The 23,253-nt window shown below is 40.5% G+C and overlaps 1 protein-coding gene across 3 annotated transcripts in view; it reads right to left on the bottom strand.

Annotated features, from left to right (window-relative positions):
- MARCHF3 (membrane associated ring-CH-type finger 3) overlaps positions 1 to 23,253 on the bottom strand; it is a 341,782-nt gene that overhangs the window by 117,802 nt on the left and 200,727 nt on the right. For all 3 annotated transcript variants that reach the window (XM_073557244.1, XM_073557243.1, XM_073557245.1), the window contains one exon: positions 6,306 to 6,510. In XM_073557244.1, the coding sequence (XP_073413345.1) occupies positions 6,306 to 6,510 (205 nt within the window). The remainder of the gene's footprint in view (positions 1 to 6,305; positions 6,511 to 23,253) is intronic.

A 23,253-nucleotide genomic window follows, 5' to 3' on the forward strand; every position in this document is an offset into this window, starting at 1 on the left:
AACAGTATGTAGTCAGCTTATAGGCTTCTTCTAATGGCAGCTGTGGCCAGCCAGAATATTATCCATTCAAAGGGAGTTTCTGCAATTGACAACTCATGTTTCAATTGCAGCCATCCTGGTAATCTGCTGATCTCTACAGGTCCAGATTAAAAAACCTTCAACAATCTGCTGGTAATGCTCATACAAGTCCACTTTAGCAACTGATGCAGGGAAAATGAAGAATTATATGCAAGTCAGTAAAATGAATGGTTGACACTGTGATACTTAATGGGGTTGTTCAGGACTATTTTTTTTTCTATTTGGACTAAGAGCTGACAGACAGGTAGTTGCTAATTACCTGCTTGTTCTGCCCAGTCTGTAACTGCTCTGAGCTGACGATTCTGCGGCTTCACATTAACAAAACCGCTCTTCCACTTCTGGGCTGCTCTGTTGATGGGGCGTGACTGCCAATGTAAAGGCCCCGTCACACACAGTGATATCGGCAGCGAGATCGCTGATTTTGTGACGTCACAGCGATCTCACCAGCGACATCGCTGTGTGTGACACACATCAGCGGCCGGCCCCCCCGCCGGGTATCGCTGATCGTGCAGGATTGTCCTGGGCTATTTTTTGATTGTTGGTCTCCTAATGGCCAGCACGCATCGCTGCGTGTGGCAGCGGGAGACGAACGATCAGCGACGCTGCACGCTGGTATCTAAGGTAAACAGCGGGTTTCTAAGAGCCGTGCGGCTCTTGGATACCCGCTGTTTACCTTAGGTACCAGCGTGCAAGCTGGTTTCCAGGGTAAACAGCGGGTATCCAAGAGACTAATCTGATAAGCTTTAATGAAGAGGTAAGTTCAGGACTGGACCAAGGGAATGCAGTGGACGTGGTGTACATGGACTTTCAAAAGCTTTTGATACATATAAAAGGTTGATACATAAAATGAGAACAATGGGGATAGGGGAAAATATGTGTAGGTGGATTAAGAGCTGGCTCAGGGATAGGAAACAAAGGGTGGTTATTAATGGAGCACACTCGGACTGGGTCACGGTTAGCAGTGGGGTACCACAGGGGTCAGTTTTGGGCCCGCTTCTTTTTAACATATTTATTAATGACCTTGTAGGGGGCATAGAGAGTAGAATTTCAACATTTGCAAATGACACTAAACTCTGCAGGGTAATCAATACAGAGGAGGACAATTTTATATTACAGGAGGATTTATGTAAATTAGAAGCTTGGGCTGATAAATAGCAAATGAGCTTTAATGGGGATAAATGTAAGGTCACGCACTTTGGTAGAACGAACAAGATGTATAATTATGTGCTTAATTGTAAAACACTGGGCAAAACTGTCTCTGAAAAAGACCTGGGTGTATGGGTGGACGACAAACTCACATTTAGTGGCCAGTGTCAGGCAGCTGCTGCAAAGGCAAATAAAATAATGGGATGCATTAGAAGAGGCATAGATGCTCATGAGGAGAACATAATTTTACCTCTATATAAGTCACTAGTGCGACCACACTTAGAATACTGTGTACAGTTCTGGTCTCCGGTGTATAAGAAAGACATAGCTGAACTGGAGCGGGTGCAGAGAAGAGCGACCAAGGTTATTAGGGAACTAGAGATTCTGCAATACCAAGACAGGTTATTACACTTGGGGTTATTTAGTTTGGAGAATCGAAAGCTTAGGGGTGATCTTATTACAATGTATAAATATATGCGGGGACAATGCAAAGACCTTTCTAATGATCTTTTTACTCTTAGACCTGTGACGGGGACAAGGGGGCATCCTCTACGTCTGGAGGAAAGAAGGTTTAAGCATACTCACAGACGCAGATTCTTTACTGTAAGAGCAGTGAGACTATGGAACTCTCTGCCATATGATGTTGTAGTGAGTGATTCCCTAATAAAATTTAAGTAGGGACTGGATGCCTTTCTTGAAAAGTATAATATTACAGGGTATATACACTAGTTTCCTTAATATTGCGTTGATCCAGGGAGCTAGTCTGATTGCTGTATGTGGAGTCGGGAAGGAATTTTTTGCCCCAATGTGAAGCTTACTGTTTGCCACATGGGTTTTTTTTGCCTTCCTCTGGATCAACATGTTAGGGCAAGTTAGGATAGGATATGGGTTGAACTAGATGGACTTAAAGTCTTCCTTCAACATTAATAACTATGTTACTATGTTACCAGCTTGCTCGCTGGTCCTGATCGCTGGAGGGGCTGTCTATGTGACAGCTCACCAGCGATCAGCCTAACGATATCCCAGTGATCCCATCCATGTCGGTTCATTGGTGGGATCGCTGGGACATCGTTATGTGTAACGGGGCCTTAATGCTGTTGACACCCGGCTCCCTGCAGTTAGGCAGCGGGGAGCCAGCTGTAATTCAGCATGACCTCGACAATCATGCCTTGTCAACAGAACACAGCACAAGAGAAACAGTTGCTATGTTGATTTTACATCACTAGAAGCCACAAAATTGCCAGCAGGAGCAGTCGTAACCGCTCTGAACCGGTAGATATCAGTGCCGGTCATAACAAGGCAGGTAGTTAGCAAGCACCTGCCTGCAAGTTTTAGGCCCATAAGAAAAAGATAAAATAGTCCCAGATAACCCATTTAAATAGGAAAAGTTGTCCAAATCAAGAGGTGCTTTTTGTTAATGTTTTCCACTATGACTCATAAATGGGGATCCTGAGTGGAAAACCACTATCTATGATGTTCCGCTATTAGGGAAAAAATGAAATAAACCCTTAAAGGTTTGTAACACATTTGCAAGTTATCACCTGTCACACAGGATAGGTTGCTAACTCACTGGAGGTACCATCGATAGGCACACTACTAATCATGAGAAAGGGGCTCTGGATTTCCCCGTATGAACAGAGTGATGGCTCAGCATGTACACCACAACACAATTTATTGTTTGTGGGAAGGACAGACATTGCCAAGCTGTGTTGTACTGTACGTTACCTTCAGCAGTGCCATGGCCAATGAATGGAGAATTGATTCACATACTCGAAAGTTGCTCCAGTAAAATAAGGGACCCCATAGTCTTAGGATCAGTGGGAATCCTAGTGGTTGGACTCTCAACAGTCAAAACATTACCATCTATCATTTACATCCTTGGTACAACCTCTTGCAATGCAGTGGCATTCAAAAAAGGGAGCTCTATCACCAGTAGAGGAACACGTTATATATGAATAAATCAGTAAGGCAGATTGAACCTAAAAATGACTTAGTATTAATATACCGTAATAACCTTAGTCTGCGAGACTTAATTATGATCATTGACACTAGAGCAATAAGCAAGCGGTATGTGAAACCCTGTGGAATACTTTTTGTGTAATTCTTCACAAGGGCATATAGACATTTCTGTCTTTGAACTCAATGATGTATGTAGTAAGAAATGAGAATATGATCACCGGCATTATAAAAGTAAAGAATCCTCTTGTGCGTCTATTGTTAGAACAGAAATAGTGTTGTCAGGAATGGTACGCCCACCTATTGTACCCAGGTATGCGGGCGCATATTATTGGGAAATAGAGTAAAAAAGAAAGCCCAATGCAACCATTGTACAGCCAGCAAGCTTGACAAAATACATTTCATGAAGAATAATGGCTCTTTAAAATCACTTAAATGATCCAATGGGCTATGTCCGAGGTTTAAAGGTGAATATAGAAGCATAGATAAAATTGTGATGAATGGACATAGGGGGTATCAGAGCACGATATAACGACCTTTACTGCTTCTAGCTGACATTTTTTTACCCTTTATTTTGGGTGAAATAACATGGCACAAGTGATTTATTATTTCTATATACCAGGTAGTCCAAGAACAGTAAAAATAATAATGATAAGGTTTGTTCAGGTAAAGGCAGTATATAAGCAATTACATAGTAAAAATGCAAGTCTAGATTAACAATTAGCTGTGATCAGCTACGCCAGCCCCTCACCATCAGCTCATAAGGGATTTTCTTTATCTTGACAACCTGGTAACACGTGTTCACTAATTAAACTGCATTATAAAATGTGAGAAAATTAAATATAAAACCAAAATAACACCTAACATTTTACCACTGTGGCTTTACTAAGATTCATTTCCAAAATGGATATTGTGATAATGTGTAATCCTATAGAAATTTCTGTTCAGTAGGCAACTAGTAAGTAGATCTTGTTATAATGAGACATCTCAGTTTGATCTAGTGTCTACCTATCTTCAAGGGGGTTGTCCACATTGGACGATCAGGGCTCATGCAATCATTCTGTGCACATAGAACGTCATGTTGTCGGCAGCACATCTCATGTCTACACAGGATGATGTGCTGCTTAAAATAATTATTTTGAAGCCTGCTAAAAAAAAAAAATCATCTCACTATCATGAATTAGTGTTTTCCATGTTTGTTGTTTGATTGCTGCCCTATACAGACAGGCCAACAATTGGGGGAAGAGCCTTCCGATAAATTGGCTTCTCTAAATGGGCAGTAATCACTATTTGCTAATAGGGTCTCTTGACAATTAGCTGATCATAAAGTGTCACCCTACTGCGACCTCCGCCAAACAGCTACAATTTGTGGGAAAATTTGCAGTATGTATCTAGTTTTCTTGAAGCCACCACAAGGGAAATTAAACAATATTCACTGCAGATTCAACTCAACAGCTTGTCTGCTTAATGCAGACCAGGACAGGTCCTCCAGAGCGGAAAACACTCTTTGTGACCTTGTTCCTCTGGATAAGAGATGAGAATGTGTTATGGGTTTTGTAGATACTGATTCCATGAGTGGTGCAGTTTCTTTCTTCATCAGTCATTAGTATGTGTGAATGTATGCTTTACAGTGCTTGACGTAGAGCAATATTACCCAAATATTACAGACCGTTTAAGTGTTGTTGGGCCCCAAGAGGGCAACATGACTATTACATGAAATGGGTTTTCCTAAAATCAGATAATGAGTAGTAATAGTAGCATGGTTTTCCAGACCCCTGACTAATGGATTGTTAACACTCCCTTATTCCCTTCTACCATTCCAGTATCTGAACAGCTTAATTCCTGATCACGTGTTGCATGTTATTATTATTATTATTATTATTTATTATTATAGCGCCATTTATTCCATGGCGCTTTACATGTGAGGAGGGGTATACATAATACATACAAGTACAGTAATCTTAAACAATACAAGTCACGACTGGTACAGGATGAAAGAGGACCCTGCCCGCGAGGGCTCACAATCTACAACGGGATGGGTGAGGATACAGTAGGCGAGGGTAGAGCTGGCCGTGCAGCGGTTTGGTGGATCGGTGGTTACTGCAAGTTGTAGGCTTAAGAATATACCCTTTTTTTGTCATATATGTACCTACCTACTGTCAATGTAATGCCTTTATGCATCTGTATCTGTACTTGTTCCTGCCTTGCTGCTGTAATGCTCTGAATTTCCCCATGGTGGGACGATTAAAGGATTATCTTATCTTATAAAGTAAGGATAAGTTCGCATTCACATTTATAGGAACAAACAGAACAAGCAAGCAAAAGTATTAATTTGAATCAGTAATGTGAACAGAGGTAAAGGCGTCATTAATGATTATTATGGGGTCCATGGTTGTTCTGTTTTGTACCAGTTTTTACAACGGAACAAAAAGTTTTCTTGCAGGACTTTTTTTTGCCATTGTAAACACTGACGCAAATCACAACCCAGACAAACACCCTTAATAGTCAGTGGGGCCCCTATGCTTTAGTTTGCATCATTAATGCAACAAATCTGTACATCAATTCCATTTCCCTGTTCCTCTAAATGGAAAAGACAAATGAGATGTTGGCCAGCTTCTGGCCAAACACCTTCCTGCATAGATTGATCTGCAGAACATGGCATTGCACATGAATACTCAGTGTACCCTAAGTTTATTCCCCTATTGAGTATAGTGTCACTGCCTACCCCAGTGTGCTCAGATAATAATGCCTGCTGCCATATTCAATATTGACCACAGTCTTCAATCTTAGTCTATATTCACTACAGACTGCACAGTCTGTCATACAGTGTATCTGTTGCCAACTATGCCCTGGGTGACTTACCGTGCCTCACTCCCATTGGGGGTCCTAGCGGTTGGCCCCCAAGTGATCAGCAAGTTATCCCCTATCTTAACGAGTTTGGTTGATGAAGCATCAAGCTTCAGCCCAGCATAAAAGACATACCAGAATATAGATGGATATTCTACTTCTAAAGCCAACAATCTGTGGTAATAGACAAATCCAAAAATTTGCTTTTTATCACTATTTCCAGTTTTGCTTTTGGAAGTATATGTTGGTAACTTTGGCAATATGCATTAATTACTAACCTCTACTAATGGTCTAGGCTTGCGCTCCACAGAAAACCTGAAGTGACAGAGTTCACAGTAGCTTGTGTTGGAGGATGAAAGCCAGTGCTCTAGGCAGCTGCGGTGTATTGTCCCTAGTGTTCCAGTACATTCACATGGAGAGAGAAGGTCTTCTTGGTTACTTCCTTCATGACAAATCCTGCACATTGGGCGATCATTGAAAGTGCTGTAAGACAAACAACATACTTTTATGTTGAATCTGACATTATAGATATTTTTCATCTATGTTGGCTGTATAAAAGCAAATTGGAACATACTTATATCCTGATTTGGACCATTTCCAAGTACGGTTGAGAATTAATTTAGCTGCAGGGAATGTAAAACATGAAAATCACCTTTCCCTAAAACTATCAATTCCAGTTAGTTAAACATATTAAAACATAAATGAAGATTAAAGATAGAATAAGATTCTCTAGGGTCATGCCTTTTCATTACATGTACTCTGTCCACCTTGCATCACTGAATATGAAAAGGCCTGTATGAATATGTGGGCGGAATGCCCCATCGGAATGCCCCAGTGAAGCAGTGAATTCCCAGAAAGCAGAGAACTGGCGTTTCTTGGGTCCACCAGATGAAATTATTCTCAGACTTAACTCAAAACACGTCATACACATCAATTTGCACTTTCAGCAAAATCTTTGTTGTAATCATTGCACATTCAACATATCATCAAAACGGTCTAATAAGTTGGGTGTAAAAAAGTTAAGGAATAAAATGTAGTGGATTGGTTCCAGTCAACATCAAATCGAGTTGTTTTCTGTTAAAATCTTGGCACACTTTTGCATAAGGGTATGTGCACACAACATCTTTTTCAAGTGCTAAATAAATGCCAAAAATTAAAATATTCACAACAATGCTAAAACGACTTGCTGTGCATATGTTCCAATCTTTTTCACTTCTTAGACGCTTCAGGCTTCGAAGCTAAAGAAAATGACCTGACCATTCTACAGATGGCTTCTGCTTGGAGAAAAAACCCAGAGGCAAAGCCGCCACTAAAACGAAGCTAAAGACAACAGTGTTTTCTTGAAGCATTTCCTGCAGTGGGTACACTGGCATCTAAAAGAAGCCATGTGCACATATACCTAGTGGACCATTATTGCGTCACAGTTAGGGCCCACTGACGAATCCTTTGGTGAATGCTGAGAGGCAACTCCAAGAAAAGTCAAAGATATTCCATTACAGAAGTATGGATACACTGATCTCATTATTATGCCAACCCAAACTCTTTGTTTATTGTATGAAAAGTGGCATGACCATGAAGACGGTTGTGTCTTTCGATTGAGGAAACCTTGGGCATGCTCACAATGATAACATCCAATGGTTTTGGCAAGTGTATTTTTATTGTTAACCACTGTGTAGACCACATAAAAGCACCATTAGACATTGAATAAAATAAGCTACAGAAAACAAAAATAGGTGCTCATGAGTTTTCATTTCTTTTCATTGTAGTCCATTGACTACAGAATGGGAATTTCTTTTTTATGGTTAATAGATCCTCCTGAAGATTATCCTGGATCTTTGGGAGACGCTACTCTTGGAGGGCGTTTAGATACCATTTTTTCTTTATGGCAGTGTTCTTAGCCAAATTTGTGAGGGGGTCTTCCTCACAGAAAGTAACTTTACCCCAGTCCTCTACAGTCTAATCCCTGTACTTCCAGCAAAGTAATGTACTCTAATGAAGCCACCTTTAGACTGTTTGGGACATTTAGAAGAATTTTTGTCCGGAGAAGAAATGGTGGGCGCTACCATGAGTCCGGTGTCAAGTCAACATTAAAGCACCCTGAGATTATTCATGCGTTGGGATGCTTCTCGTCTAAGGAAGTAGTGGCATCATTCACAATTTTGGCTAAGAACATTGTTATAGATAAAGAATGGAATCTAAACATCCTCCAAGAACAACTTCTCCCAACCATCCATGAACAATTTGGTGATGAACAATGCTTCTTATAGCATGATGGAGCACCATGTGACAAGGCAAAAGTGATAACTAAGTGACTCGGTAAACAAAACATTTAAATTTTCGACTCCATGGCCAAGACACTCCCCAAGATCTCAATCCAATTAAGAAATTGTAGTCAATTTTCAAAACACGGGTGGACAAACAAAAACACGGAAATTGTAATAAATTCCAATCACTGATAAGGCAAGAAGGGGCTGTCTTCAGTCAAGATTTTGCCCAGACTGATGTCCAGCATGTCAGGGAGATATACAATGTCTTGAAAAAAAAGGGGGGTCAATAATGTAAATATCGAGTCTTTGCATAAACGATGCATTTAACTTAGAAAATGCTTATAACTATACTTCCGAGACCATAGATACATCAGCCTAAAGGATCCATAAACACTGAAGCAGTAAATGTTGTGAAAACAAAAATTTGACTCTGTCTCAAAACTTTCAGCCACAAATGTAAGCAGAATGTGATGTCTGTGCGTATACAGCATAACGATGTCTTCATTAGCTCATATATCAGCACTTATTTTGTTTTTATCCTGAATTTATTTCTTCTTCATGTGCTTTCCTCCTTTTATGTTACCTGTTTTCTTAACCCTACATGAGTCTGTATAAACTTGTTCTCTGTCCTCAGTGTCCGAAATCTGTGTACATCCCTCTAACTTCTGCTATCTCTAACACTGAGAAAAGAAAGGGGAGTGCAGAGAGAACTTTCACAACACTAGGCAGGAGCTCTGATAGATTGTATCAGTTTTGGAAAATCACTTTTCTAGATAAAGGACTTACAGACACTCTGTGTTAGGGTTGGCGGATTGCACTAAATAAAATATAAAATAAAGTGCAATCGCAACCCGGGGTCCACTGTGCAGAGATGTAACCTGCTGCTAGTGTGAAAGATGACAGAATGAAGCAGCAAGCGTTCACCTTACACACACAGTTTTAATGCCACACAATGGGATGGGAACACTGCGTACCAAGCTCTGTTACTTCACAGAGAGGTACTGCACTAAATATGCTAAGAACTAAACCTGGTTAACGTCACAGGGAAGTTAGCACGTGGATTGAGCTAGCTCTGCAACTAAACTGTGCTAACCGCACACACGAATGAGGCAGATGCTGCGCGGAAAGAAAGAACTCTTATGACGCTAGGTACAATACCCTGTTGCCTTCATAGAAGTATAGCATAAAGGTTGTGTTTTCTCTGTAACTGAACTGTGCTAACTGCACACAGGAACGAAACAGATGCTAAGCCAAGCGGCTAGTTACCCCAGTCCTGATACTACTGAACCTGTGCCTGACCGGCACCCTAAGCATGTAGCAGACTAAGACCCAAGCGCTGAGCCATGAGTACGAAGCTGCATAAGTGTACAACATGCCTGCCAACGTGTACACACACTGAGCATAAACACTACACACACAACCGTGCAGACAGAGTGGTAGAGTAACCACCCACACACACCAAACATAAATGACACTAGCGCGCCCGTGTGCACCACTGAGAGCCTTTTATATGCTAGGCCCAACCCCAAACACTGATGCCCAGTCGGTCGAGGCATCGCATGCGGGCCAATCCAGAGCTGCCACATCAACAGAGCAGCTAACGTCCAACGACCAAAAAGAAGACCCCACATCACATACATGCTCAGTAAGGTGATCTCTGGACTTAGACTCCAGAGCGCAAGGCTGCACCTGTATATCACTGGTCACATAGACTTGGCTGGAGAGCCAGCAGTAACCACACATATACCACGAGCCTGAGCAAGACGCTAGGACCGACGTCTGTGCTGAGCAGCAACCACAGCGTGGCCTGACCTGAATGAGAGACCACAGTACCAGATAATGCTTGACATCTATCCTGCGCAGTGGTAGAATCCTGATGCCTAACACTCTGCAGTCTCAGAATGGTAGAAAATTTTTAAATAAGACTATTTGGAATGTTGCTTAACCCTGTTATTTGTAGGCAAATTAACAATAAAAAAATGTACAAAGATGTACATGGCCTTTTAGTTCCCCCATAGATATGAGCTGGTTGAGACTATTACGCTAATAACCATGGATTACTGGACCAACTATTACAATGAGAAGGATCACTTTTTCATCACAGATTTAAATGATATATTGTTGAATACGACTATACAGAACCTTACACATGTTATATGAATATACCATGTATATGAAGCCATATCTCTAGCTTTTCTTGCAGGAAAAAAATACATACGGTTTAATCTTACAACAGCCAAATACACCATTTTCAGTCTCCGCAACTTGATTTATTTAGCTGAGAATGTCCCTTTCCCATGTGGTTTTGGATAGCTATATATAATATACTTATTTGAACCCAGCCGCAATAAATCACCATGGTTTAATCAATGGCATTAAAACGCAGTTCCACTTGAGACGCTGCATTGATATACGGTGGTAAATATGTCACATCGCTAGATTTTTAGTATGGCAGAATTTATATTAAGTCTAATATGGATGCTTCCTTTACTGAAAAAATGTAGACTTTTACATTTTTTCTAAAGTTAGACAGGTAAGTCCACTTCTAGCTGATCGGGTACAAATGAATTCAGAAATAGCACTATATATACCGTTCTGAAGATAGTCCAACTACGAAGTAATAATAATTTTTATTTCTATAGCGCCAACATATTCCGCCGCACTTTACATTTCAGAGGTGACTTGTACGGACAATAAAAGACATTACAGCATAACAATAATCACATAAATCAACAGATACCAAGAGGAGTGAGGGTCCTACTAGCAAGCTTACAATCTATGGGGAAATAGGGGAAACACGAAAGGTAAATGGTAAAATGTGCTTATACTGTACAATACAGCCATAATATACTAGACAGGAAGTGCACGTAACGCTGCATGAACCGGTCACCAACCTATATGTATACAGTACAGACAGAGGGCTATTAAGTGCATGGAGAGTGTGGACGGAATCCTACGGGGGTCCTGATTTGGAAGAAAATTTAGCATGGGCAAAACAGGGATACTTAGATAAGTGTGGTGATGTGACAGGCAAGTCTAAGGAAATGCGTTTTTAGCCCACGCATAAAACTGTAAGTATTGGGAATTAATCAAATTGTCCTGGGTAGTGCATTCCAAAAGCTTGGGGCAGCACATGAGAAGTCTTGGAGACGGGAGTGGGAGGTTCCGATTATTGAGGATTTTAGTCTTAAGTCGTTAGCTGAAAGGAGGGTAAACATTAATGCAGTATTAATCGTAAAGCAAATCAATAATACTAGCTTTATACATATGAGCCAAACACTACATGGGAATGATGCATGATTTTAAAAATGTCTGTTTGAACCAAAAGTTTATATAATAAAACTAGGAAATTCTTTAGCTCAGCCTTTGCAGCATTAATTCTTCTAGATACACTTACACATAGATTTTGAAGTAAAACAGCAGGGAAGTTGTTCCAGACATCTTGGAGAACTAACCACAGATCTTCTATAAATGTTTTCTTGGGAAAACGGGGCCTTAAGGAGCAAACTTTTCTCTATGATATGATGATCTCTAGGACATTCAAATATGACAACCGCTTTAAATAAAAACTACCAAATTGGTAGTAAGAGAAAACCAAAAGCAAAACACAAAACAAATATCCTGGAATAAAAAAGTAAAAAAATGTGCATTCTGTGCATATAAGGGTGTGACCGCCCTGTTTCTGAGTTGGAAAATCCATCCTGTCTGGCCTATACTATTACTGGTGGTTCAGTCCCTCTGTCCTTGTTCACATTTACGTCACTTGACAAGTGGAAAGGTTTTAAATACAAGAGTTAGGACTGTCCCACAAGGGTTGCCGTGACGTGGCGGGATGGCTTCTACATTATTTTGATCAAAATTATGTTAACTAAATACCCTTATTATTACTATTATTACTACCTTCATGCAATTTTTGCAATATATTTTTTTACTTTTTTATTCCAGGATATTTGTTTTGTGTTTTGCTTTTGGTTTTCTCTGTGTAAAGGTCATGTGTTCATATGCAATTACATTTTGCATGCACATTAATTTACTTTTTCTGCTCAGACCCAGTTTCTCATTTGTTTCATTGTGCATTCTGTGCATATAAGGGTGTGACCGCCATGTTTCTGAGTTGGAAAATCCATCCTGTCTGGCCTATACTATTACTGGTGGTTCAGTCCCTCTGTCCTTGTTCACATTTACGTCACTTGACAAGTGGAAAGGTTTTAAATACAAGAGTTAGGACTGTCCCACAAGGGTTGCCGTGACGTGGCGGGATGGCTTCTACATTATTTTGATCAAAATTATGTTAACTAAATACCCTTATTATTACTATTATTACTACCTTCATGCAATTTTTGCAATATATTTTTTTACTTTTTTATTCCAGGATATTTGTTTTGTGTTTTGCTTTTGGTTTTCTCTGTGTAAAGGTCATGTGTTCATATGCAATTACATTTTGCATGCACATTAATTTACTTTTTCTGCTCAGACCCAGTTTCTCATTTGTTTCATTGTGCATTCTGTGCATATAAGGGTGTGACCGCCATGTTTCTGAGTTGGAAAATCCATCCTGTCTGGCCTATACTATTACTGGTGGTTCAGTCCCTCTGTCCTTGTTCACATTTACGTCACTTGACAAGTGGAAAGGTTTTAAATACAAGAGTTAGGACTGTCCCACAAGGGTTGCCGTGACGTGGCGGGATGGCTTCTACATTATTTTGATCAAAATTATGTTAACTAAATACCCTTATTATTACTATTATTACTACCTTCATGCAATTTTTGCAATATATTTTTTTACTTTTTTATTCCAGGATATTTGTTTTGTGTTTTGCTTTTGGTTTTCTCTGTGTAAAGGTCATGTGTTCATATGCAATTACATTTTGCATGCACATTAATTTACTTTTTCTGCTCAGACCCAGTTTCTCAAATTGGTAGTAAACAGTTTAGCACAATCAATGGGGAAAAACATTGTATGGCAGCATTATTAAAAGCAAAATGTGCAATACTAATTTTGGAGACCTTATTTAGATGTCCTCTATTTTCAGAGGCATTATCTAAATGACCTGGAGTATACTCATTCTGACATGGATTTTCAAAATCAGCACATCAGTCTCATCAGGTCTAATGATCTATTTAATAATGCAATATCATTATTATTGGAATTGTGTAACCTGGAGTGCACAGTGTGAAATTTATTTTTGTTTATAGAAATACTGTATATAGGAAGGCACTATAGAGTTTGTGGGCCACACTATATAACTGTAAGGGGTAGCAGAAACTGTTGATGCCGTGTACACGTCCCGGTTGCCCCGGTTGTGAATGTCATACTTTGTATATATTGTGTTTTGTACTTTTGTATGCTGTAGCTTAGGGCAAGTGTAGTACCTCAATGTGGACACTAGATGGGGGTATATTAGTGTACATAGTTTACTTAAGAGGAGTCAACTGTGGGTAAGCCAGGAACATTTCCTGATTGTAGGGAGTAGGGCCAGGGAGCCCAAACAGTCTTTAGAGCCCGGGATGGCACAGTGACCCCACAACGTTGAATTGAAGAGCCCAGTTTGTCCAGAGCCTGATAGTGGCCGAAGGTTGCAGCATGAAGACGATGCAGGGCAGCACCAGGATATGGCAGCTTACTATATGGGCAGACACCCTTATGTCTGGGGCAAAACGGACAGGGGAACTCCTAAAGTTAGTGAAGCTGGACATGAGAGATGCTGTGGTACCAAGCGGGTCGGTATGTTCCAGGGACACCATGGGAGAAAAGAGGGAAGATACAGGGAAAGCAAAGGATGCATACTGTGTGGAACCTTATCATAGAATCATAGAATCATAGAATCGTAGAGTTGGAAGGGACCTCCTGGGCCATCTGGTCCAACCCCCTGCTCAAAGCAGGATTCGCTAAATCATCCCAGTCAGATGTCTGTCCAGCCTCTGTTTGAAGACTTCCATTGAAGGAGAACTCACCACTTCTCGTGGCAGCCTGTTTCACTCATGATATGGCTGTAACTGGAATGGACATACTGTGTACAGATGTAAGTAAATTCTTTATCATTGAGATAGAACTGGACTTTGTCTCTTTATGTGTCACAACACCAGCAGCAGAACTTCAGCAGACCAGATGGGACCCAGATGGTGCAGAAGGTGTGACTAAAGGTATGCTGCAAAGGGGACATTGTATGCATCTGGCGGGAGGCCAGGGCGTGATTGAACAGTCTATGTCAGCCACGAGTATGGCCCTGGCTCCCCTCACATAACGATGAACTGGCAGCAAAGCATAGTATTATGGGAAGCAATATTAGCATTAACTGCAGTTTTTTGGGTATCAAAAGTTAATGCACTGTACTGCAAGAGAAAAAGTTTGGCCCCGATTCACTATTTGTATTTAAGTCACTTTTGTTTTTGGAATTGTGGAAATAGTTGTCTTTTTTGGCACCAAATTCTTCAAAATAGCGCATGCAATTCGTGAATTAGGCGCAAAGAAAAAAATGTTTTTTTTTCTGGTTTGAACTGCTTTTGAAAATTTTTGGCAAGGTCAAAGATTTTGCAAAAAGGTGTAAAATTGCACCAAAATACTGGTGTACTCAAAAATACACCATGGGGTTAAGTAGAGTTAGTGGAGTTATGCCAAATTCTACTATTATTTAAAAAGTTCCAATTGATCAATCAAGTTAAAACATCTAGAATTGCTAAACCTGCAAGCAGATACAAAATAGACAAAAAAAGGATCAAATAAAATAATGAATTCGGTGCAAACAAAAAAAAAGATGCAAAACACACAAAAATATACAAAAAATACAGGCAAAAGCAATGATGAATGTTAGATCAGATTGTGACGTACTGCAAAAGCAATGAACAGATAATATGGGCTACCCATATATGATTAATTTTCACCCAAGATATAGAAGAGAAAGGATTCCAGCTAGTGATGAGCCAATGTGCTCGGATAAGGTCTTAGCATGCCCGGTTGCTGAGTGTCTTCGGCGTGCTGGAATAGTAAGTTTTAAGTCCCCATGGCTGTATGTCCCACAGCTGTTAAACAGCCACAACACATGCGGGAATTGCCTAACAAGCAGACATTCCCTGCATGTGTTGTGGCTGTCGAACAGCCACAAGACATGTAGGAACGGGGTCTCTAACATATTATTCGAAGACGCCGAAGACACTCGGTTAGCACCTAAGAATGCTCGGATAACACGTTCGCTCATCACTAGTTCCAGCAGATCTTTGGGGGTCCCTTTTAATAACTCCATTAGATATGTTCTTCATTTTCTGGGTTGGAAATATTAAAACGTGCTTCACTTAAAGAATTTTCACAGACACTCAAAGCTGTCATATTTATATGGCTTAACATTGATGTGCTGATCCCCTGGATAATCGGCTTTGCCATTTCTGCAGATATTTTTTTTACATGACAGCCAGTAAAACCAGGGTGAGAATCCTACAAGCTAGCTCCGCTTCTAATACAGCTAGGATGCTGCTCTTCTCCTGAAAGCTTCTTGTAAATGTTGGAACATTTTTTTAATAGGCTGATACATATTGGCAATTTTGCTGCTATAGATTTGTTTGCACATTTTAGAGAAAATGATGTATATAAATACATAAGCCAACTTTTATATTAAGTTTATTAGACCCTTAATAGGGATTTCATTTTTATTAAGCTTTAAACACATCATCGAGATATTCCAGAATTCATTCACTGCAAGCAGCTGTCGCTTTTATGAAAATTACCCTTAGCCTTATCATGCGGTACTTGCCAACTATAACCCTTTCATGACCAGGCTATTTTCTGTTTCTCGTATTCATTTTTACCGTCCCTTCTTCCAACAGCCATATTTTTTCTTATTTTTCCATCCACATACATGTATGAGGGCTCATGTTTTGCAGGACGAGTCATACTTTTGAATGACACCATTCATTTTATCCTGTGATGCACTGGAAAGAAGGAAAGAAATTCCAAGTGCGTTGAAATTGGAAAAAATAATGCAATTCCACAATTGTTTTTTTTATTTTTTTTATTTACCATGTTCACTGTATGGTAAAATTGACCTGGCAATATGATTCTTCAGGATAGTATGATTATGCAGAAATAATTTTTTTTTTTTTTTTGTTTAAATGGGGAACAAAAATTCGGAAATTTGTAAAATAAAATAAAATTTCTTGTGCCTCCATTTTCAATTTTCATGCTATGGGTCCAGGTGAGGGTTTATTTATTGTGCCCTGAGCTGACATTTTTACTGATAAAATTATATACCACCCAAAAATCTATCGCCTCTTATTGCTTTTTATTGCCAAAAAACACACACAATTCTGGTGTTTTGATGTTTTTTCTTGTTAGCCAATTAACGGACAGATTAATCTATTTTATATTTTGATAGATTGGACTTTGACAAACGCAGTGATACCAAATATGTGTATTTTTTCTTGCTTTATTTTTAATAGGGCAAAAGGGGGTCGGATTTTAACTTTTTTTTCATGTTTATAAAAACAATTTTTTTTTTACTTTATACTATATTTGTTAGTTCCCTTTAGCGGACTTGAATCTGAGTGGGATTCGATTTTCTAGGAGGTGGGGAGAAATAAAAAAAAAAGTTTCTCCACTTTCTCCATTATGTCAATTTGTGAAAATTAGACGGCACTCGGATGATATCCAAGAGCGGTATGATTTTTTTCTTGGACCCACAGACATTGATGGGCTAGTGCAATCTGATTCTCAGAGGCAAATCATGCTTGCAACAATGTTTTTTCTTTTGATCTCTCGGTCCGACGAAAAATCAGACATGTGCACGGTACCATAGAATATAATAATAATAATAATAATCTTTATATAGCGCCAACATATTCCGCAGCTCTTTACAGTTGAACAGTTTCAAACACAACAGTCATAAGTAACAACGCTAACAATACAATAATTAAATCGAAATAAGACGACCCTGCTCGTGGAGCTTACAATCTACAATGAGGTGGGGGAGATACAAAGCACAGGTTTGTATTTACAATGATGTATTTACAATGATGGTCCAGCCATCTTCAGGGGGTGGGGGTTAGATGGAGATAGTGAATGGGCTACACACACACAAACATAACATGACTTTGATTACTGAATGTGATAGGCCGCTCTGAACAAATGTGTTTTGAGCGAGCGCCTAAAACTATGCAAATTGTGGATGGTCCTAATATCTTGGGGTAGAGCATTCCAGAGGATTGGCGCAGCACGGGAGAAGTCTTGGAGTCGGGAGTGGGAGGTACGGATTAGGGCAGAGGTTAGTCGAAAGTCATTTGCAGAGCGCAGCGGTCGGTTAGGCCAATAGACAGAAATGAGGGAGGAGATGTAAGGGGGTGCCGCACTGTGGAGAGCTTTGTGGGTGAGAACAAGTACTTTGAATTGTACCCTGTAATGAATTGGCAGCCAGTGTAACGACTGGCGAAGAGCGGACGCGTCTGAGTAACGATTAGCCAGATGGACAACCCTGGCTGCTGCATTAAGGATAGACTGGAGAGGGGAGAGTCGAGTGAGAGGGAGGCCAATTAATAGAGCATTACAGTAGTCCAGGCGGGAGGGGATCAGGGCGACAGTGAGAGTTTTTGTTGTTTCCATGGTGAGAAAAGGGCGGATTCTAGAGATGTTCTTTAGGTGTAAGCGGCATGAGCGGGCAAGAGATTGTATATGGGAGGTGAAGGAGAGATCGGAGTCAAACATAACACCCAGACAGCGCGCCTGCTGTCGGGGTGTTATTATGGTGCCACCCACAGAGAGGGAAATGTCAGATTTAGGGAGGTTAGTAGATGGTGGGAGCAGAAGAAGTTCAGTTTTGGAGAGGTTGAGTTTCAGATAGAGAGCAGACATGATGTTGGAGACTGCAGACAGACAGTCAGTGGCGTTCTGTAGTACAGCGGAGGTAAGGTCAGGGGATGATGTGTACAGTTGTGTGTCATCAGCATAAAGATGGTACTGAAAGCCAAATCTGCTGATGGTCTGTCCAATTGGGGCCGTATAGAGAGAGAAGAGAAGGGGGCCAAGGACTGAGCCCTGAGGTACCCCATGGGTACTCAATATCATGGGTATGAGTGCTATCTGTGAGAACCACGGACTGCACGGACTCGTCTGATTAAAACGGTCGTGAGCAGGAGCAAATGTACAATTTCTTGCAGCTCCACTGTAAAAAAAAAATCTATGGATTACACAGTTCTTACAATCCAATGAATGAATGTGCTGTGCATATAAAGAGAAATAGTCTTTGTATCAGGTCACTGTTCTGGCTAATAGATGTGGGTCCTGAATGGGGGACCATTGCCTATTTACTGAAATATGGGTTTTCTAACCAAACAACCACTTTTAGGTTTTCTTTTCTACATAGATACACTAAGGCAGATAAAAGGAACATAATATCAACCGCTATTATAAGGAACGATGCAGTAGTTCACCGTAAGAGATATGTATGCCCAAGATGAGGGCATGATATGTGAGCAGTGCGACTTTACTCTGAATTCTTTGGCTTGCATGGTAATGCATTTCCATTAATGGCATTTTTCCACTCTAGTAGTCACGGTTGGTTGAAGGCATGTCATTTCGAAATGAGGCCAACAGAGATACTTCCTTTTTTTAATATAGAAAAGTATCTTCCTACTGAATTGCTGCACACATTGGTGTCGGCAAAGCTTCTAATGTTATTTGACATCTGTGCAAAAAGAACTTGAAAGACCTCCGTTTCTCTGAGAATAAAAATCGGCAATGAACATGAATGTTGAAATAAGATTTCAAAAGATCTCAGCTCTTCAGTAAAAGGAAGAAAGTGTAATTCAATATCACTTTAGAAAGCTTACCGATCAAATTAGGGCTTACGTATATGACAAGTATGTGTATGTATTAGCCCTCTAACATCGGCTTTGTCTTAGGGTCATTTATATTCCGTATTTTTTGGCTTTTGTCACGGTCATGTTATTAGTCAGTAGCTACAGTAAGTGATCTGGATGAATACATTCCTCCAAATTTCTTCTTAAAGGGTTGTTCCACTACTTTTATGTTGATGACCTATCTTAATGAATAGGAATAAATCTGCAGCACCTGGCAGCGGCAACTACACATTTGACAGAGCTGTGCTAACATCCATCTGCCACCAGGACTGAGAACAGCTCATTGTAGGGGCGCCAGGTGTTGGACCCCCACCAATCTGAGATTGATGACTTATCCTTAAGAGTGGTCATCAATGTAAAAGTAGCGGAGCAACCCTTTAATGGTCACAAAATTGGAGATTATTCTTATAAAACATTTATTAACACAAACAATCAGTCTTGATCAGTGGTCCATCTGTAGACCTAGGCAAACCTGGCATACGTTCAGCAGTGGAGTACCACAAATATTTATGTTGATGACAAAAAGCTTTGTAGGATACCTTAAAATCAATATCCATTTAGAAGAAACACTGGCACTCCTGATATCCCCATTTATGAACTCTGAAGATACACCTCAAAAACATGCAGCTAATAGCATAAGTGGTGCTCACTGAAGATATAGCCATATTCTGATCAGTACACAGGTACTGACTAGTGTTGAGCATTCCGATACCGCAAGTATCGGGTATCGGCCGATACTTGCTGTATCGGAATTCCGATACCGACTTCCGATATTTTTTCAATATCGGAATTCGGCATCGGAATCGGAAGTTCAGTTGATTGACGGCCTGACGTCATCATGATGCGCGGTGTGTGCGCATCATGATGCGCCGTCATTTCGGGCCTTCCGGGGGTCTCTGCCGGCCTGCCGGGGGGCTGTGCCGGCCTGCCGGGGGGCTGTGTGGACTGCCCGGGGTCTCTGCCGGCCTGCCGGGGGGCTGTGCCGGCCTGCCGGGGGGCTGTGCACCCTGTGGGGGTCTGTACCGGCCTGCCGGGGGGCTGTGCCGGCCTGCCGGGGGGCTGTGCTGATGTCCGGGGGTCTGTGCAAGCATCGTCCGATGGGACTACAAGTCCCATCGGGCGATGCCTGCTACCATGACAGTGATTGACACATTAGCCAATGATGGGACAGTAGTAGTCCCATCATCCGGCTAATGTGTTAAATGTTAAAAAAAAAAAAAAAAAAAAAAAAATACTACATACATACTACATGCTACATACATACTACATATATACTACATACATACTACATACATACCACATACATACTACATGCATGCTACATACATACTACATATATACTACATACATACTACATACATACTGCATGCTACATACATACTACATACATACTACATACATACTACATGCATGCTACATATATACTACATGCTACATACATACCACATACATACTACATGCATGCTACATATATACTACATGCATGCTACATACATACTACATATATACTACATGCATGCTACATACATACTACATGCTACATGCATGCTACATACATACTACATACATGCTACATATATACTACATACATACTACATATATACTACATGCATGCTACATATATACTACATACATACTACATATATACTACATGCATGCTACATATATACTACATACATACTACATATATACTACATACATGCTACATATATACTACATACATACTACATATATACTACATACATGCTACATACATACTACATACATACTACATATATACTACATGCATGCTACATATATACTACATGCTACATACATACCACATACATACTACATACATGCTACATATATACTACATGCATGCTACATACATACTACATATATACTACATGCATGCTACATACATACTACATGCTACATGCATGCTACATACATACTACATACATACTACATGCTACATACATACCACATATATACTACATACATACAATACATTCATACAATACATACATAGACATACAGTACATATAACATAGAGTAACATACTTACCAATACTTGTCACATTGTTCCCCGAAGCCATTGTCTTTCCGGAATAAATATTAACATAACAAACCACAAAAATACTCACCCACGATCCGAAGCAGTCCACGAGTGTGTCCCACGACGATCTTGGGTAGAGAACTGCAGCATCAGATGATGCTGCCGTTCTCTACGGGCTGCAGGAATCCAATGACGGAAGGTAGGTATCCTTCCGCACTGTATTCCTCCGCCACTTAAAAAAAAAAAAGTCCCTAGTCTCACTTTATGCCATTGCTGTGTGGGAAATTCCCACACAGCAATGGCATAAAGTGAGACTAGGGACTTTTTTTTTTTTTAAGTGGCGGAGGAATACAGTGCGGAAGGATACCTACCTTCCGTCATTGGATTCCTGCAGCCCGTAGAGAACGGCAGCATCAGCTGATGCTGCAGTTCTCTACCCAAGATCGTCGTGGGACACACTCGTGGACTGCTTCGGATCGTGGGTGAGTATTTTTGTGGTTTGTTATGTTAATATTTATTCCGTAGACGACAATGGCTTCGGGGAACAATGTGACAAGTATTGGTAAGTATGTTACTCTATGTTATATGTACTGTATGTCTATGTATGTATTGTATGAATGTATTGTATGTATGTAGTATATATGTGGTATGTATGTAGCATGTAGTATGTATGTAGCATGCATGTAGCATGCATGTAGCATGTAGTATGTATGTAGCATGCATGTAGTATATATGTAGTATGTATGTAGCATGCATGTAGTATATATGTAGCATGCATGTAGTATATATGTAGTATGTATGTAGCATGCATGTAGTATATATGTAGTATGTATGTAGCATGCATGTAGTATATATGTAGCATGCATGTAGTATGTATGTGGTATGTATGTAGTATATATGTAGCATGTATGTAGTATGTATGTAGCATGCATGTAGCATGTAGTATGTATGTAGCATGCATGTAGTATATATGTAGTATGTATGTAGCATGCATGTAGTATATATGTAGTATGTATGTAGTATATATGTAGCATGTATGTAGTATATATGTAGCATGCATGTAGCATGTAGTATGTATGTAGCATGCATGTAGTATATATGTAGTATGTATGTAGCATGCATGTAGTATATATGTAGCATGCATGTAGTATATATGTAGTATGTATGTAGTATATATGTAGCATGTATGTAGTATGTATGTAGCATGCATGTAGCATGTAGTATGTATGTAGCATGCATGTAGCATGTAGTGTGTATGTAGCATGCATGTAGTATATATGTAGTATGTATGTAGCATGCATGTAGTATATATGTAGTATGTATCATGTAGTATGTATGTAGCATGCATGTAGTATATATGTAGCATGCATGTAGTATATATGTAGTATGTATGTTGCATGTAGTATGAATGTAGCATGTATGTAGTATGTAGTATGAATGTAGCATGTATGTAGTATGTAGTATGTAATTTTTTTTTTTTTTTTTTTTTTTTTTACATTTAACACATTAGCCGGATGATGGGACTACTACTGTCCCATCATTGGCTAATGTGTCAATCACTGTCATGGTAGCAGGCATCGCCAGATGGGACTTGTAGTCCCATCGGACGATGCCTGCACAGACCCCCGGAGCCTGCACAGACCACCGGCAGGCCGGCACAGCCCCCCGGCAGGCCGGCACAGCCCCCCGGCAGGCCGGCACAGCCCCCCGGAGCCTGCACAGACCACCGGCAGGCCGGCACAGACCACCGGAGCCTGCACAGACCCCCTGGCAGGCCGGCACAGCCCCCCGGCAGGCCGGCACAGCCCCCCGGAGCCTGCACAGACCACCGGCAGGCCGGCACAGACCACCGGAGCCTGCACAGACCCCCTGGCAGGCCGGCACAGCCCCCCGAAAGGCCCGTACAGACCCCAGAGAGGCTGTACAAGGGCAGGAAAGGGTTTTTCTTATTCCGATACCGGAAGTCCCATAGACTTGAATGGGACTTCCGGTATCGGAATCGGCGATACCGATACTTTTTTTAAAGATCGGCCGATACCATCCGATACGATACTTTGAAGTATCGGATGGTATCGC

This window comes from Dendrobates tinctorius, unplaced genomic scaffold (assembly GCF_039654945.1).
Source record: "Dendrobates tinctorius isolate UK_male_01 unplaced genomic scaffold, ASM3965494v1 ptg000003l, whole genome shotgun sequence".
NCBI classification, from domain to species: domain Eukaryota; kingdom Metazoa; phylum Chordata; class Amphibia; order Anura; family Dendrobatidae; genus Dendrobates; species Dendrobates tinctorius.